This window comes from Condylura cristata, unplaced genomic scaffold (assembly GCF_000260355.1).
Source record: "Condylura cristata isolate star-nosed mole 26May11 unplaced genomic scaffold, ConCri1.0 scaffold00031, whole genome shotgun sequence".
NCBI lineage: Eukaryota > Metazoa > Chordata > Mammalia > Eulipotyphla > Talpidae > Condylura > Condylura cristata.
The window spans coordinates 11,194,407-11,212,609 of record NW_004567132.1 but is presented as its reverse complement, the minus strand read 5'-3'; the positions used below and the strand labels follow the sequence as shown (position 1 = coordinate 11,212,609).

The 18,203-nt window shown below is 37.4% G+C and overlaps 1 protein-coding gene across 2 annotated transcripts in view; it reads right to left on the bottom strand.

Annotated features, from left to right (window-relative positions):
* Positions 1-18,203, bottom strand: part of MEIS1 (Meis homeobox 1) — a 130,951-nt gene that overhangs the window by 5,996 nt on the left and 106,752 nt on the right. For both annotated transcript variants that reach the window (XM_004691462.2, XM_004691463.2), the window contains exon 9: positions 17,862-17,938. In XM_004691462.2, coding sequence (XP_004691519.1) covers positions 17,862-17,938 — 77 coding nt within the window. The remainder of the gene's footprint in view (positions 1-17,861; positions 17,939-18,203) is intronic.

Sequence of the window (18,203 nt, the reverse complement as noted above, 5' to 3'; positions counted from 1 at the left end):
ATTGTGTTGCAAATCAGGTTATCATTATCTTGTATAAACCATGAAAATTGGAATCATGTGAGCAGAAGGTTAGATTAATTCTCCATTCTCATTATAAGCACAGGTGTAGCACAAACACCATGTGAAATAACCAATTAAAATGAAAAAAAAATCTGCCTTTTCATTAGCTGCCTTCACTGCATGACCAATCAGAAAATTATTTAATATTAATATTCTGCATATACCAAAAGTAATTTTCATAGTAACTAACATAGGTAGGAGTGCAAAAACATCTCTTTCCTGTGACTATTCAGAATGTGCAAACTGCTAGATGGAAGTCACTCTGATAACTTTAGAGCTTTTAAAAGCATAATCTTTTATAGTTTTGACTTATTCTATTTATCTAAAAGTAGGAAGATTGCCTTTTCATGAATAAGACTCAAAGACATTAAGTGATTTACTGGAGGCCACATGTTACCCAAGAGATGTTAATACTTTGCTGAGTGACACACAGCTGTCAGCAAGCACCCTCCCCTTTAACATCCTGGTTGGAGCATGGCTGCTACTGTGCCACCCAACTAGAATATTCCAGAATAAATAGATACCCAAACTTTAACTGATTTTTCAGTCCAAAACCAGAGACAAAACCCTACTGTTGAGTCCAGGAATAGCATAACTGTAACTTTTGTGGGCCTGAGATTCTGAGGACTATATTTTGAGGAGTATACATCCATAAATACACAAAGGTTACACATAAGAAAATTTAGTAATTTGACTTATCTATGCTCAAGGCTTATTTCCTTCACACTCCATTCATATGTTCGGTTTCCAAAGACTGTTTCCTAAAAAGTTGCTTAAGTTTGAGTTTATGACTATTAATCCCAAGGTATCATATAACTCGCCTTCTGCTATTCCCCCTCCCCATTCCTGTCCTCTATGTACCTGGGTAGCCTCTGCCAGACTGACTCCTACTTAGTACTAGTCACCTTACCTGCAAGTGCACTCCATCTGTAGACTAGGCAAACTGCTAGAGGGTTCTGCTTGACTTGACTTAAAAATCTTTCTCTGGCCCTCCCTGGTGGCGCAGCGGGTTAAAGCACTGCACTGAGAAGCTAAAGCCACTTCCTCATGAGTTCGATTCCCGCCTGCCCCGGAGGTGACCACATGGCGCGGCAGACCTCTCCTGACCCGCCCGCTGCTCCCCTCAGCAGTGTTCTTCGTCGATCTGCCTGTTCTGCTCCCCACTCTGTCCCTGGTGAATCCTCTCACCCTCCGCATCTCTGGCCTGTACCCCAGTTCTGTGTAAATAAATAAATAAATCTTTAAAAAAAAAAAATCTTTCTCTAGTACAATTCCTTGTAGTAATTCAAACAAAGCTAACCTCACTTCCTCAAGGAAGCCTTTCAAATATTGAAACGATAGCCCCACAGTTCTTAACAAGTTCTCTCTACCATTTGAATTCTTTTTAATTTTGAGTCTCCTCATCACTTGGGCTATGCTGATCATTGTGCTGAGGATCAGCTGTGTCTCTGGAAGGTCTTCAGTGAAACACTAAATACAGTTACTCCCAGTCTGCTTTGGTCCCCATGTGGAGAGTCAGTTCATCATCACAGTCTCTTAGCCAATGGACAGTTACTCAGTGGTATTTGGGTCATTTTGGTGAAAATAACCATTTGTTGTTATTGACAATACAGTTGTAGGTTTCCTATAGAATATACAGATATAAAGATGAGAATCCTTTCATTAAATAAAGTTAAAGGGCACTGAAAACCTAAGAGCATCTAGGTTTTGACCGTATTAGTAGTTACACTTGGAACTTCACACTTTCAAAAATATTAACAAGCTTTTTTCAATTTAATGACTATTACCAATATATATAAGATACAGTAAACTCTCAAAATGTTACTGAATCATAATTTCTATTCTTATGAAAAAAACAATATTTTTATCTGGGGAAAAATAGACAACTGGATCAAGAAGATGTAGTATATATACACAATGGAGTACTATTCAGCAATCAAAAAAGATAAACTCATGCCATTCACAGCAACATGGATGGAGCTCAGTGCAATAAGCCAGAAAGGAAAAGAAAAATATTTCATCTATAGGAGGAATATAGGGGAACCAAGTAAGGGATGAGGAAAAAAAAAAAAAACAGAAATGAGAAACACACCACACAAAAATAAATAAATAAATAAACAGACAACTATAAATCAGAGCCAACCTTCTTGGGAAAGGAAGGGAGAGGGATCAAAATGAGGGAAGGAAGAGCATAAGAGACTATGGTTATGGTGCAGCACAGGTAAATTGGTGAATTGGTGGTTGGAATTCTATGGGACTACACTTGAGAGGAGAAAGCAAACATTGTTAAAAAAAAAGAAAGAAAGAAAAAAATGATGCTTATATATATATATATGTATAAATTACCTATATATGTATAAATAAAATAACAGAAATTATCTGAGAGGATACCTTTTATCTATCTTCTATTATCAAAGGGACATCTTAAAACAAAAGCAACTAGGTAAACAGCAAGATTATATTTTTTAAAATAATATCACCTTCCAAACTGAAAACCATCTACATAGTTAGTGTTTAATGTCCAGGCCATCTAAACTCTCTAGTGTGGTTTATCATTATCTTTGGCTCTCTTAAATGTACGCTCTTTGGAATTATGCTACATACAGCAAAGCCATGTGTTTAGATGGCTTTGGGGTGAATTCAGATACAAAAACATTTTCCTTCTGGGCAAAGTAATAAAATGACATTCTTGCTCCTCCCACCATAAGTCAAACAGAGGTCAGTTCCTCCATCCCTGTATCTGTTTAAATAAACTGGTCCAGCTGTTTGTTTCTAGAACGCCCTTTGACCTTGTGTCTCATCCTCCCTGCTTTTGTGACTGAAAGCTTTACTTTCCATTGTGGTACATTCTAAATTATCAAGAATTTTCTAAACTCTGAACCCAAAAGACCTTTCAATTGTGTATGAACTCACATGAACATATTCTCTACTTACAGTACTGTTATGTCAGGAAGCATCAATAAAATCATTAGTCTGTGTGTCTTTAGTCAAATACATAAATGCATATTAAACCTGGACATAAGAAGAAACCACATTTTTAAAGAGAAGGAAACATTCCAATTGTGAATCTACAATTAAAAATACATTCTCCAACAACTAGAAAAAATATCAAGTATGCCCACAAATTATACACAATTTTCTATTGTTAAGTACACTTCTTTTAAAACTTTGTCCAAAGATACAAGGGAAACTTTAAAATGTATGACACTCAAAACTTACATATGCAATGTGAAGGACATAGGGAAACAGGATGATTTTTCTTGCTTTAGTTCCATACCTTGGTTTAATAGAATGTAGCTCCTATTTGCTAAATTGGGCATTTAAAATGGTAAATCTTTTAGTTAAGTGTAATTAATGTTGGGAACTATCTTGTTTGCCTTTCCATGTTACATTCTGAACACCATGACATATACATGTAAACACACATACACACATATGTGCCATTTTGTTTTGAAAACACAATCTTCTTTTGTGAAGCAGTTTCAGAGAATTGATGTCCTGTAGAGGAGGAAGTCTGAATTTGGGAAATAATTTTCATATTTCCTTTTTTCATAAAATCAGTGATTCCAACTTCTGCCTGTGAACAATCTCCTTTCTCAAAACAAGAAATTTTTCAAAGCCAACAAGATAATCAACTCAGTGGAGATTTATTTGTTTTTATGTATTTATTTGTATAGGATTCAAGCCCTAATAAGAGTAGAGAAATACTGAAAAGGGAGCAAAATCTTAACATAATCTCAGATGGGCTGACCTCACATTTGAATTTTACTATTAGCATTTAAACAAATTGGAGTTAAACAGGAGAATGGGAGATGAAAACAGGGAGTTTTGCTTTGCTCTTTCTTTTCTTTGTCCCCTGGGATGTTTATTTATCAGTAGACTTTTTAATTTTTTTCATTCTTGCTAGTGCCACCTATCTCTTTTCAGTCTCTGTCTTTGGATACTGCATAGTTTTCTGAATAGTTTTCTGAGCAAGATCTGGTAGAACAGCTTTGTAAAGTTGACCTTTGTCCTCTAGTTTATCCTCACTCCTTGCCCTGCTTACTTCCCACAAAACTGGATTGCTAAGTTTAGTTTCCTCTTAGTGAGAACCAAAAGGATTGCAAAGATCATAGTGGGCATCCATAAAGGCAGCGCACAAGCCACACTTCCCTAGTTCCACAGGCAGTGTTTCTACAAAGCTTTGCCCCTTTCCTACCCTTATGCCCTCTGTCCTTGCATGGTAACACCAACAAAAGCAGAAAAGAAAATGACTTGCCATTTTCAGAAATGTTATTTTCACCTTTACTCAATCAATTCTATTCCTCCAGTGTGTGTCATACTACTGACTCACTGAACTAAAGGGAGCCCACGTATCACACTACTGACTCATTGAATTAAGGGGACCCCATATTTCCTTATTTAGTATGCAAAGGGCACTCAGAACGTCACATTAAACCAGGATGCTGTTGTTTGTGAGGAATGACATGACTCACTTACATCCCGATAGTGCTTCTTGCCAATTAGGCATAAGTAGATAGTCAGAGCAAGTCAAATATGAAGAATTTCCATTTTACAATGCCCCCACACACCCATGCCCAAGAAGCTCCAATTATCAAATTTTAGGAAAAGATTTCTTAAAGACAGAATACATCAGATTTCTTAAAGAGCAAAGACCTTCTATATCTATACTACCTAAAGAAGGTATTAATAATATCTTTGGCCAATATTGATGTATATTAGGAATGCCTACAAGCACACTTAAATAGCAATCAAAAACAATACCATGGGGTTTTTAAGTGTTAGTACTTGTGATTTCTGCATGTCCTATTCTTTATTCAGTAAAAAAACAATGTGCAAATATAATGCTTAACTGATGTAAAATTCATAATAGGTAATTTCTAGAAATATTTTTATAGAATTAAGCTTTGTGAAAAATTGTCAAATATAAAATGACACATTGGAAGAGAGTTGCTGGATTCTAAGATTTTGTCATTTTTCCATTCCATGAGTTTCCTTGATGTAGCATTTCTTTCAACTTTATCACAGTCATTTCAATAAAACTATATATATGACATTTTTAAAAGTCAGCACTTCTTAATAACTTTAAGGCATGTTTTATAAACAAACCCTTTAGGGAAAGATTTCTAGCTATCTTCCAAATAGTTCTGCTGCTTTGTACAAAAAAAAAATCAAGCTCAAAATTTTTTGCTGGAATTTTTCTTTTTATATCTACATTTACTCATTGGACTTAATGACCCATATCTGGCTATATCACCATAGTCCAAGCCTTCTCCACTCCCTTTGTTTGTGAAACAAAATTTTGTGAAACATGATTTTAAGATGCTCAAGAAAGTTGACTCAATCTCAAATCAAACTTTATGAAATCATGTTTTTGGCACCTTTTTCTAGTTTCTCAACCTCCTCCAGGATCTGACAGTTCCAGGACTGCAATACATCATCTGTGTGTCTGGGGGTGGAGGAGGTGAATGGACAGGAGGGGAGAAGGGAGCACACGCTCTGTTCTTCATTTACTCTAGAAACATAATATTGGAATTTGCCCAAATCACAAGATCATCAATCAACAGTCTGAGAAGTTTCCCCTTCTCTAGCAGTGATGGGCATATTTGTCAAATTACTCTAGAAAGAACTGAAGCTGTCTAAGACAACTGAAGAATTTCACTACATATAAAATTTCCTTTAAAGCAGCTGGAGGAAAAAAAAAACTAGTTAGTTGAAAATTATAACGTAAAATAATAACAAAACCCATGCTTTGTTTTGGACTTCAGAGGTTGAAATAAATTTTAAATACTTCACCACTAGGTTTATATTATAGAAAGATTCCCTTGAGAGCAAACTGTAAAATGACTTGTTTTATTCTAAAAGAAATATAAGCTTGCTAAGCCCTCTACTTTCACCTGAATTCAAAGCAAAAGTGCCTACCTTATTTGGGGTTGGGGGAGGTATCACCCTACTTTTACTACTGCCTGCCTGCTACCTTCCAGATCACTAAAGATCCAGACTCAGAGAAATGAATTGTGGGGGTATTGCATTAAACCTTACATAAGTAACACCTTAAAATAAATATCTATTAACATAAAAATATTTTAAGTATCATGGACAAGTATTCATGTGAAGCATAGGTAACAAAACGGCATTTACAAGATGTTTATTTAAATGTGATAATTTGCCAAATTTAGTTTATATAACTTTATAAATTTAAGAAAAACACAGTCTTGCTTAAAGCATATGGAATTTAAATTATTGTTAGCACAATGTATAGGCAGTCAAATAGGTTAGGATAATACAACAAAATCTCTATAGTAAGTAGTTAAAAAAACAATAATAATATCGTCAAAGAAAAATGTCTTTTTAGGTCTAAGCTGACTATTTTTCAAATAAACTCTACTTCTCAAAAAAGTCAACAAAATTACAAATAACTAAATACCCCTAAACACTATATGATAAATATATTTATATAAGTAAATAAATATAAATAATAAATCTTAATTTTGACCAATCTCCATTACAAATGGATGATTAGATAATCTGTCATCTAAGCTGGGATATCTTGAGAGTAAAAGGAGACTACTGATAACTATGTTAGGCAATAGGCATAAACTATGGGTGCCACAGATAACGGGGTGTATGGTCACCCTAGTGATCAAATATGCACTTCTCCCCCAAACAGTACGTCACAAGAAGGCTGAAACTCTCTTGTGTTCAAATGGTGACCAGCCAGCACACATGAAGAAGTGTTAGAGAATCCCAGCTCCAGGCCAGAAGCTCTGAATTCTTTCTTTCTCTAGGATCTCTCCTTCAGTTCCGCCAGCTCCTCAATCCTTCCTTCACTAACCAGAACCTTCCCAGGCCTGGAGTCTCCAATCATGCCAAGGGAGGCTATCTCAAACCTTCGCCTGCTTTCTGCTTTCACTTGGTCCCAGAATGTCTGTGGAATCACATACGAAGCTGGTTTAATTTGACAGCAGGCCTGTACTATTCCTTAGAATGTTCACTGTAACTTCTGTTTCAACCAGTAAAGCTTGAACCCTAACTCTGGCTAATGTATAGACCCTAATCTGTAGACAGTTACATTCAAAAATCTAACAACCAAGACAACTGACCAAGCTTTCAAATGAGGAAAATAAAATGACAAAATGACCCTTTTCAGACTCCCTCAAATCTTGGAAGAATGTTTATCTATCATAGAGGGGGAAGTCTGGAGGCTGCACCTTTCACTTCTGAGTAGTCATTCCTTTCTTTGACCAACCTCACCCATAACTATCACAGACAAAATACTGGCCCAGGGCAGAGAGAGCTGGAGCGGTGTCCAGTTACCAGTGGTATGGAAACTGAAAAGGAAAATGACCACTTACTGGCTCTGAATTCATACCCTCACTCGGAGCTGGAATTGTGATGATGAAGGGAGCTATTATTTATGAAAAGTGCTTTGTAACTTGTAAAACCCAAGATAGGGTTGTTGGGATATTTTCGTGAGGAATCTCAAAAATACTTAATGGCCCAAAAACCTGTATTTAAATTCTTCCAGCCACAAAAGGTAAAAACAATCTAAACGTTCATCAGTTGATGAATGGATAAAAAAAAGCAGAAGCTCCCTACAATGGAATGTTAGCCATAGAGGGATGAAGCATAATGCTACATGGTACAACTTGGCAGAACTCGAAACTAAGCAAAGGAAGTCAGTCACAAAGACCTATGCTATATGACATGTCCACATTTATAGGGCTGCCAGGATAGGCGAGCCTGAAGAGATAGAAGGTTACCAGGTTAAGTGGAGGGTAGAAGAATAGGAAGGGATGACAGCTACTTTCTGAGACGATGAAAAGTTTCAAGATTGACTATAAGGATAATTGCACACATCTGTGAATATCCGCCCCCCCCCCACCAAAACCAGTGAATGATATAAATGAAGGAACTGCACAGTATGGAAGTTAAATCTTCAAACTCTCATATTCTTTTGTTATTTGACATTGCAAACGAAATAACATGGTTAAAACCAAAGTTTAATTGATAGACTTTAAATACTAACTTCACTCAGAATGTTTCTGATGTACCTTTTCTGCACTGTCTCCCTCCTTACCCCCCTTACTCCCTCCCAGCCTTGACTTGGCCCAGAGACTGGGAATCCCTGCCATAACCTATTGTACTTTCCTTTCTGTAAACAGTACTGCCAGGTGACCAGCTGTGGGGGCTGAGATCTGACATCTTTAGATACATACAATTCTTTCCATTAGCTTTTCAACATCCCCAACTCCCTGCCCTTTCCAAATACATCTGAACTCTGACCCAAACGAGGGATCAAATAAAGTCAACCATAGCAGATGTTCTAGGGATATAGGCCAGCAAAACCTTTCAAATGGACAAAACCCCTTAAAATTACTGGTTTACATTCAAACCAGCTTCTTAACATAGAAAATGCCAGAAACTTAAGTATTTATATGTAATAATTTTATACATTATGTTAATTACGTATATATATATATATATGTATGTATGTATAGCACATTTAACTTGCAAAATCAGTATTATGTCAGAACTCTCCAGAGATAGGAAATTTATTTTTGAGCTAAATTACATGTAGAATCCAGGACCAATAAGCCCCATGAACCATAAAGAGTTAATGTGCTTGAGAAAGGAAATATTTTTTTCCCTTCTTCAGTGATGGGATTTAATCTTTTGAAGCACTGGGTCCTTTAATCACATTGGTTAAGTGGTATAAAGGAAACACAAACACCCACGGATGGAAACAGATTAAGGTGTTTTTGTTTATTTGTTATTGCTCAGGAGTCAAGAGACCCAAAGAGTTATTTGCAATATTAGTAGATCTGACTTGAAAGTCTCCTAAGAATGGAAATAAAATAGAAAAACATCAGGCATTGATCAGGAGAGCCCAGTATTTGCCAGTTACAAGCATCCATGCTGATGAAGGACTTGTTTCTTTTTCAGTGTTCTAGTCTCCCTTAAAAATTAAAAGAGGACAACCCGAACCTATGCATCTACCCAAAGTTCTAGGCATTCACACAGCGGAGCAACACAGACCAGATCCAAGACGTTTGCCCTCAGAAACATTTCCTTCCCCCACGCTTCTGGCTCTGCTCCATTTTTTGAGAAAATTGTTTTATTCAACAAGGAGGCAACATTTGCCCCAGTTTTTAATATTTCAGGCTGACTTTTTAACCACTCAGAAATGCTGTTTGTTTAATGTAGGCGCAGCCTGAAGCAAGATGATGATGTAAGTGAGAGGAGAGAGAGTCTCTGTGGGCACGGCTCAGATTTTCAGTGCTCCATGGTTAATCACCCAACACCAGCCTCAGCAACTGTTGACACAAAATAGGTGGAGATCAGGTCTGTGCAAGCAGAAAATACCAGAAAGGCAAACTGTATGTAAACACACTTAAGACAGATTTGACAAGAATAGACCTAAACCTGACTCACTAGGAAACTACTAGTGTCTATAGCTTCAATGTCCCTCTCAGCTGAGCTGTTTCCCTTTACAAAGTTTCCTTTGAGAAGAAAAAGAGTAACGTTTTGAAAAGTAAAATAAGTTTACAGAAGACGCTGAGACATTTGTCCCCTTGATTCACACTGTGTGAGTTTCAAATCTGCTCCTACATGCAGGATTTATGTAATGTAATACAATTCTTCCACGTATCCCTGGAGTGGAGCCAGATGAGAAAGAGGGGAGGGGAAGAGCAACGTGCACACACAACCACAATTCAAAAAGTTATTTCTCCTGACCTATAAAACTCATGCAAAGAAGCAAATGGATAATGCTTAAACAGTCTTTTAATCTTATCTAACTGACACCTGACAACCCATTACTTATAGATTATTAATGCACCCACTAAAAAGTTTGTCATGTACAAAATTACTAGAGAAAAAGATTGAACGCCTGAGGAAAAAACAAATTTTGCTGTACAATAACTTCAGAAATTTCAAGCCTATTATCTGTCATGCCCTTCACAGACTCAGCGCACTGCTAAAAACAACTGATTTATCTTTATTATGAATGCTAAAATGACAGCACACATGTTTTTCATGTCTTGCGATAATGTTTAATTTCATCTTGTTTTTTATTTTACAGTGCTTGTTTTGCTTAAGATGAAGAAAAGTAACAACTTTTAATTAATTTTCCTGTGTATCTCTTTATCAAAGGACCTACTATTTTTTTCCCCACTCCTAGTGTAAAGCTGGAGTCAGAGTTGTTCACAGTATTATATAGTCTAGAATATTGGAATTGGAAGCGGTTTAGTGTTCCACTAGCTAGTTCTCCTGACTAATTATTTTAAGATTTTATTTATGTGTGCATCCAGAACTGGGGTACAGGCCAGACGTTCAAGGGCAGTGAGAGGATTCAGCAGCAACAGAGCAGGGAGCAGAACAGGCAGATGAATGAAGTACACTGCTGAGGGGAGCAGCGGGCGGGTCAGGAGAGGTCTGCCGCACCATGTGGTCACCTACGGGGCAGGTGGGAATCAAACTCGTGTGGAAGTGGCTTTTGCTTCTCAGTGCTGTGCTTTAACCTGTTGCGCCACCAGGGAGGGCCCCCTCTCTTGACTACTTAATGCTTTGTCCATCGAGATAAAGAGACGACTTCAGTAAGGACACATACCTCATTGGTGAGGAGCTGGTAGGACATACGAAATATTTCCCTTGTGTAGCTCTCCCCCAGAGTATCTTGCCCAGAGTAAACTCTATGTTGTCATGAGGTTGACAGGAGTTTGGGGTGTTCCTTAGCCACCTGTGGAGCTGAGGCTCTTCCCCCTTGACCATAATGCCTTTCAGCCCCCTCACTTCTCATACTCTCCACAAGCTCAAGGGAGTCACCTGCTTTGCCAGGTGGTATGACACATAGGGCGTTCTTTCCATTCTCTGACCAGATAAGTGTGCTGAGACAATAAAAACAACATTTCTGGATTAATTGGGACTTTCAACAAATCCTGCTGACCCTCACACGACATTCAGCCAGTCAACCAGTCACCAGTTGCACTGTCTTGAAAGGGATCACAGATCTTCAGGAACATTGAGTACACAATGAATAGTCTCTCCCTGTTCACTCAGCTCTGGACCGCTCGTGAACACCCACCCTATGTGGTACTTGTGCAGGTTACACTGACTTTCAACCTCAGGCATTGCATCCTTGTCCTAAGAAGCTCAGAAACTCTGTGAGAAGAAACAGCAGTTACACAAACCACTATGTGGACTTCAAAACCTGCCTTCCTACACATCACACCTTTTCTCTTTCTCTTCTCACACAGATGCAGGTCAGTGGTCAAAAGAGAATGCCTTTGAGCCCCTACTGGTGGCACAACTGGTTAAAGCACAACAATGAAGCTATCCAAAGTCACTGCAGCACAAGTTCCATTCTCAACCAGGGAAGTGACCCACATGGCTCAGCAGACCTCTCCTGTCTGTCTCACCGCTGCTCCCCTCAGCAGTGTATTTCAGTTGATCAGCCTATTCTGCTCCCCACTCTCTCTGGTGAACTCTCTCACCCTTTGCCCCTCTGGCCTGTACCCCAGTTCTTGCATGCATAAATAAATAAATCTTAAAAAACAACAATGGTGTACATACACCTTTTCTATCCCACACAGTGGGCCAACGAGTACCGCTTCCTAAGTGTTTTTCCTACATTGCCTGCATTAACCATATGATTTAACAGCAGGGGTATAAAGCTCTGAGTACACTTATGGTCTAAAACTAAGAAGAAAGTATACAGAGCAGACTGCAGAGTCATTTTCAAAAAGGCTTGTTTGCTGGAAAATTTTTAAATCTGCAGACAAAAGCAGTGTCTCTGTTGAACTCCTAAGACTCCCTGACATGACAATACCTGAAGGTTTCTAAATTCACAGCTCTTTTCCCTGCGAGCTATTTGCTCAGCTTTCCTAATAATACCCTGCCTGGCTGGCACCTCGCCAGCTCTGTCGCAGGCAATATGCAAGCTAAACATTTTTTGACTGATTTCAATATTTTCTTATGAGCAACTAGACAGTATTTTATCTAGTGAGTATTGCTGATTGCTATAATCTAAACCCAGAGTAAGCGCCTGTAAAGGTAACATTATTAGAATTGACACTCAAGGTGAAAATCATAGCAATTAACCGTGGCTTAGAGAACAACAACCCCTTCTGAGGCATGCTGGAGAGTTATTCTATTTCTATTTCTCCTTCTTTTAAAATTACTGCACCTGTTACTCCACTGATCAATTAGGAAGTCTACCTTAAACAGAGGTTACATTTAAATTCTCAAGGGAAAAATTAAACCACCTGCTTAATAAAATTACCTTTTGCGCGTGAAGTTGTTCCATCCCTAGGTGATTCTTAGGCAAGGAAAATCACTATACATACACCTTGCACTTTCATTCTGTAGTTGAATAGCAAACAAATGACCTGGTACCTCTTGCATGGTGCACTTTTTTTTTTTTTACATCTGTTTTCCTTGCTTTTGTGTCATGTCTCTGTTTAGCTTTATTGACAAAACAATCTGTGCCTAATGTTTAAACAACATCTGTAAAATGTATTATTAAATTATGTTGGAAGAAAAAGCAGAGCAATTCTATGAAACCCTCTGACCCCCTATTGATTTTTAGATCACAGAAGTTGAAAGGATAATTTGTGAATGTTTTAACATTTACATCTACACAGGTACCTATATTTATAGAATCTTTGATTACTTATATAAGTATTTGCTATTTTATTACCATAATTCAGAAAGAAACTTGACCTTTAACAGTTGAATCTGTTTATTGTAACAAGGGAGATCCTATTTTTTAAAAATAAGTTTACATTTTTACCTGCCAGTGGCATAAATCTCTAAGGATAACATACTTTCCCCCCACTACTAAATGGGAAGCGATAAATGGGAAGTGATGCCTGAATGCTTTGCAGGCTACACATAAGACTAGGAAAATCTGGAATGTGTAGTAAACCTGAGAACTGTAGAGCTGCTAAATTCAGTTAAGTGTCACCTCTGGTGTTAGGATGCTCCCAGGATTTTTATGTTCCTACTGATGGAGAGCAATTTTTCTCTCCACATAATACTGTATTTCACATACACTATATATTTTGTATCTAAAACCCATATTGCCTTATTGGGGCATAAAAGGATAATCACTTAACATTAGGTCTTTTAGGTCTTACTGGGGAAGGGCTAGGATGAGAAGTAGTAAGTGAAGAAACTGCAAAATGTATCTAGTCTACCCTAGGCTGTAACTCTGCTGCTGCTCTAAAGCATCCCATAAGCAAGACACAACTGCAGGCCCAAGATTTCACCACAGGACTTCCCAGGTCTGCAACAATGCCACTGACCATATGCTGGCTCTTATTGGACACTTACATTTTCAACAGAAAACAAAAAAGTTTGGTTTACTCAGGAGAGAAAAAGAACTAACTATTGGCTTTGTATGTGAATGTGTGTGTGTGTATGTATTTTCTTTGAAGTTCTACCTAGATATTTAGAGACCCAGAAAATGATCTCATATCAAAATTTAAGAAGTTTCTACTTAAATGACTAAATCACTCAACATACTAGTAATATGTTTTCACTTCTGATGTATTTGTCACAACTACAACAGCTTAAAAAAAAAGTGATTCCCAGTGTTATTATCTATCACTTTTAAACTAAGCTCTACTTGGGAGGGAGGAAAGGAAAAAGAATACATATTTATAGCACATAAATATTTCAAAAATTAGTATTGTCAGCATGTCAGATTGAAATATTCAGTCAGCTGGCAATGAACTCTACAAGTTGATTTTTAAAAATATATAGTTACCTCAAATACCTTGATAATTTGGGTAGAAATATTATAACCCAAACTATTTGCATAATTGCCTCAATTCTCAAGGTTATTTACTTGGTTTTGTCTCACTTAATAAACTTATCATTCCATCTCAGGGCCCAGTTCCTAAAGTACTAATACCAACTACTTTAAGATTCCTCCTCTCAATTTTCATTTGTACATTCAGACCAAACACGGTTACAATAGATATTTATTTTAATACAAATGTCCTCTTAATCAAATCTATCTAGCTGTTTTGCACTTAAATTCCTCATTGTTATCCCTTCCCTAAATCCCATCTGCTTTGTCTTTTGTTACAGGTGGAGGGGAATAGTATATATCACTTATTTCTATTAATGAAGGATCCATTAACTGATGAAAGGCGAGAATAGAGGAATACAGGCCCCTGGTGGTTGGCATGTTGTGATAACATACACTAGAAAATATGTGAATTTATACCCCCAAACAAATCTAACTTGGAAGTATGTGAGAACATAAAATCCTAATTCTGGAGTTGTTGAAAATCCTGAGTTGATAAGAACTAGTATGTATGTAATGGATTTCATAGATGTGACTATGTAGAGGTGGGTAGATACTGAAAATAAGATTGTTCTTTGGAATCATGTTAAACTGTTCAGTTATGACTGGAATAATAAAGTTTGCCTATAAGTCACTGCATCCTGTATTTAAAGAGTTAATCAAATAAAAAACTATATATATCTGTACTTCTACTTCTCTCTATATATAGTGCTACAAAACAATGGTACCTCAATAAAAATAATTTAATTTAAAAAATAAACAAGCATTACAATGCACCAAAATTTTCTTGTCTCATTTTTCAGTCAAAACCTAACTTACAGCTGCATTGGCCAGGTTTCTATGAAAAGCTAACAACGAGACATGAGTTTATATTTTTCACTTACATACTGTGTATTTTGAGACATTATGTTGCTGCCAATAATTATGACTGATCTGCACCCAACCTGCCCTTCAGCATTTTATTAAATCTCTTCAGCAATGACTCATAGTTCATACAAAATGTACATGTGTGTTAACAAGTTTTAAGAAACCCAAGAAGTAAGACACAACTTTTTAAGAGCTGTGGCTAAATTAAGTGAAGGGGAAATGCTAAAATACTAATAAAGGTTTTTTAACTGTTATTTTCAGGAGGAAGTAACTTGGGCTGGTGTTCCGTACAGAACAAATGTTTACAAGTGCTCAAAAAAAAAAAAAGAAGCTTTGTGTAATTTTTTTATTATGATAAGGTAAGATGGAAACCACTTTGTGGTTATGGTTCAGTCTTCAAGTATGTCACAGTTCAAGATTCCCTGACATCTTTGTTTTCGATACAGTACTGTCTGCATTTCCCCATTTTTGTATCATATTTCCTACTTAAAGCCTAAAGAGAACAAGTTCTACTATCAGTTCCCTAAAAGAAAAAACATGTGTGTGAAATTAATAAATGGATAAATCTCAAATCAAATAGGAAGAATGTTGTTATTCATCAAATTTAAGAGAAACCATCTTTCTCACAACTTTTAGTCACTTGAGGGAAATTCTCTTCCACAGAATTGCCAGAGTTGAAACAGTTGCCAAATGCAAAGCAAAGAGCTGCAAATAAAAGTCATTTCTAATTTCTTTTAGAAGTAGGAGAACTCACACTACCCAGTGCCAGTTGGGACCGAAATTGTGTTTATGATTCACATAACTAAGTAAAAAGGGATTTTAAGTTTTTAAACCACTGCAAAGTTGAATATCAGTGTCAAAAAAGCTGAAGAAAAAGCTTGCTTCGGGACAGTATTTCATGCTACGTATTAAAGCTTTTTTTAGAAGGTCCTTGGTTTTCCCTTCTAATTGCTAAACCTGGCAAGTGTTTTACAGTGACTGGCTGTGCCCAGGATCCAGGAAGGTGCCTATACCGGGCCTGTTGTCTCAGGAATGCCTGTCTGCCCGGCACCCACAAGCAATAGCCCAAAAGGTGGGCCACCTGTAGAGAGCAACTTGTTTTGGAATTTGCTATGTGGTAACAATGTTTACGGATGGAGCAACACTGGAGGAAGAGATGGCAGGTGTGATAGATCACCTGAAAGTTAGCGCTTTGTCTTCCCTGACTAGAGGGCGCCACGCTGCCGCCCCTGGTGGGCTCTCAAAAGGAGAACATTTCCCAAGGAAATACATTTGTGTAGTCTCCATCTTATTAAAATTGCCTCAACGTCGGTTTAACTTTGAAAATATATGGAAAGTTAGGTGTACATGCAAAATTGATGGCTTAACCCATAAAATCATGTAAAACAATTTGAAAAGCTTACTTCAAATATATAGTATCCACGATCTTGATAACAAATAAAAATAGCCAAGCCAAAACCTCAGCAGCAACAACTCCCGGTAACACTTAGATAGAGCAAGCCTGCAGTTGGTTCCCTATCCACTTGACAAACAAGGCTGCAAAAATTGATCTCCCAAGGCTGTAGTAAGGTCATAGAAATTGATAACCCTTACAAGCAATGCCTATGTGAGTCTGTCTGTGTCTTGCAGATAGTGCACTTTGTAAATTAATCCTCCAAAGGCAAATATATTGTAAGTAGCTTGTTATCTCTAAAATACTAAATTGAAGAATACATGGGATTATATTGACAGAAATTACATTTTCTGTAATGGGGTTTAATATATCTGAAATCTCTCCCAAAGGCTCCCAGGCTTTCTAACAGAGAAGGGTCTGTTAATGTAGGTGCAATGGACATCAAGAACAAATTTATTCACCAAAATGGATTAGGCCATGTAATCAGAGATTCTATAATATTAATCTCTGACACTTATTGAACAGCAAGAAATACTTCTGTCCACAAACTAGCATTCCCAGTTCTCTTCTTTCCCCAACCAGGCTTGGACCTTTTCTGGATTTTACTTCAAAGAGGATAAGGTTTCTCCATGATAAACACTAATCTGAAAATATTGGGACAATTAATTAGATACACTTAGTTTTTGAGGATATTGGATTTCCATACCCTTCAAATATGACTCTAGCTCTGGGTGATTGTATAAAACCTGGCTTTCAGCACATTCACAAAGGGTAATAAATCATACTTTCTCAAAGCCTCCTGCCACACTGCCATACATTAAGTCTGAATACCATGGGCTAGTACTTGGTACATAATCTTGATTCCCCCAAATCAGGAATTTACCCACTTATTTAGCGAATAATACTGCATTGCCCTGAGACATATCAGGACTTGAATAGCTTCAAAGTAGAAACATAAATATTTTTTTCTTTTCAATAAATAGAAGGTAGGAGGAAAGGGAAACCCTCCATGGCTCTAATGAAATCTAACTGAATTTAGTTATTCAGTGGGTTGAAAATCCAACTCATAGGTGATGATGGACTTTATTGTTTCATAGTAAACAGGCTGATGACACTCTTTGTATTGATTAACTTGAAGAGGGAAAAAGCCCCAAGGTGAGAAACATTTACTAGCCCTAGCTGATGGGAATTAGACACTTACTTTTACTATACCTAAGATCTGTCCACTTAGAAAGGCGGTGAAAAGAAAGGCAGTCATTCCCCCTTACCTGGGTTTCAGTTACCTGTGGTCAACCTTGGTCTTAAACTATTACCTAAAATAAGGTATTTTGAGAGCGTGAGACCACATTCACATGACTTTTGTTCTGCTTCATTATTAATTTTGTTGCTAATCTCCTGCTATGCCAAGTGATAAATTCAACTGCACCATAGGCAGGTATGTAGAGGAAGAAGCCCAGGGAACACATAGACTTCCATTCTATTCTTGGTTTAGGCATCACGGGGGAGCTTGGAGCTTATTCCTCAGGGAAAGAAGGAGCGTACAGTACAGAGCTTTCTTTTCCATAGTGGCAAGGCTCTCCTGCCTATCGTTCAACAGTTTGTTTTCACTGTTGTATTCACAGGGGAAAAACAGCAACAACTGGGTGTATCTTCTCCATGCACAACATTAGCTTAAGGTTGCCAGAGGGGAAGTCGACTGTGTATGCTTGAAGCCAAGTGACTTACCAATTGTTCACTTGGAGGATGGTGAGTCCCGTGTCTTGTGCCAACTGCTTTTTCTGTTCTTCAGAAGGATAAGGGTGCTGAAAGAGAACAAAAAAGATACATGTATGCATACAGACTTTGGAAAGATATACACATCATGTAGATGGTGTAGGACCTATCACACGCCAGGGGCCAGATTCCACGACAAACATGTATGAGCTGCAGAAGATGAGTTGTGTATCCATCATGCCAAGTACAGGCTCCTTTGTCAATAACCTAAGTGTCTAGTGAAGTCTATAATTAAAGGTAAAAATGCTGAGGTGTGTCACTCTTATTAATGGAATACTACATCATCTAATTAAT